Source organism: Corvus brachyrhynchos, unplaced genomic scaffold, assembly GCF_000691975.1.
Source record: "Corvus brachyrhynchos isolate BGI_N302 unplaced genomic scaffold, ASM69197v1 scaffold318, whole genome shotgun sequence".
Taxonomy (NCBI): Eukaryota; Metazoa; Chordata; class Aves; order Passeriformes; family Corvidae; genus Corvus; species Corvus brachyrhynchos.
In genome coordinates this window covers 99,907-100,749 of record NW_008239537.1, presented here as the reverse complement: position 1 = coordinate 100,749, position 843 = coordinate 99,907, and the positions used below count along the sequence as shown (strand labels likewise).

At 68.7% G+C, this 843-nt stretch overlaps 1 protein-coding gene across 1 annotated transcript in view; it reads left to right on the top strand.

Moving 5' to 3' along the window:
• The window catches only part of COL2A1 (collagen type II alpha 1 chain), a 21,443-nt gene that overhangs the window by 8,000 nt on the left and 12,600 nt on the right, over positions 1–843 (top strand). Inside the window, 2 exon segments of the mRNA XM_017741203.1 lie at positions 109–153; positions 694–792. Of these exon segments, the coding sequence (XP_017596692.1) occupies positions 109–153; positions 694–792 (144 nt within the window).

Below are 843 nucleotides of genomic sequence, written 5' to 3'. Positions count from 1 at the left end.
GCCCTGGTGGTGCTGTCCCCGCCGTGTTGTCCCCTGAGCTGGGAGAGGCGGGGACGGGGCCGGATCCGGGGAAACTGAGGCACGGAGCTCAGCGGGGTCTGCTCGTAGGGGAACCCAGGTACCGATGGCATCCCCGGAGCGAAGGGATCGGCGGTGAGCGGGGACGGGGACAGGGATGGGGACAGGCGTGGGAATGGGGTTGGGAACAGGGATGGGAATGGGGACGGGGATGAGGACAGGGATGGGGATGGGGACAGGGACAGAGACAGGGATGGGGTGTCCCAGCGAGTCCCTGGGACTGGGAGGGGACTGGCCCAGGGTGAGGAGCAGCTGCGCTGGGATTTGGAGACATTTGAGTCCCCTGGGGGGGCACTGAGGGATGGGGGATGGGGGACACTGGGGAGTATTGGGGGACAGTGAGAGTGCTGAGGGACACTGGGGGACACGGAGATGAGGGGGCATATTGGGGGACGCTGGGGGACACCAAGGGGACAGTGGGGACACTGGGTGACATGGAAATGTGCGGAGACACCAGTGGGACACTGGGGGACACTGGGGCTGCAGGGACAAGGTGGGATTTGAGCTGCTGGGGGACAGGAGCTGCTGGCGGAGGGGGGGACACAGGGGACACTGGGGACACTGAGGGGAGCATGGGGACGGTTCTGGGTCCCTGATGTCCCCCGGTGTCCGCAGGGCGCCCCGGGCATCGCTGGCGCTCCAGGATTCCCCGGCCCCCGCGGCCCGCCCGGACCTCAGGGAGCCACCGGCCCGCTGGGCCCTAAGGGACAGACGGTGAGAGACCCCCGATGGCCACCGGGGACCCGAACAAGCCCGCCGACCGCG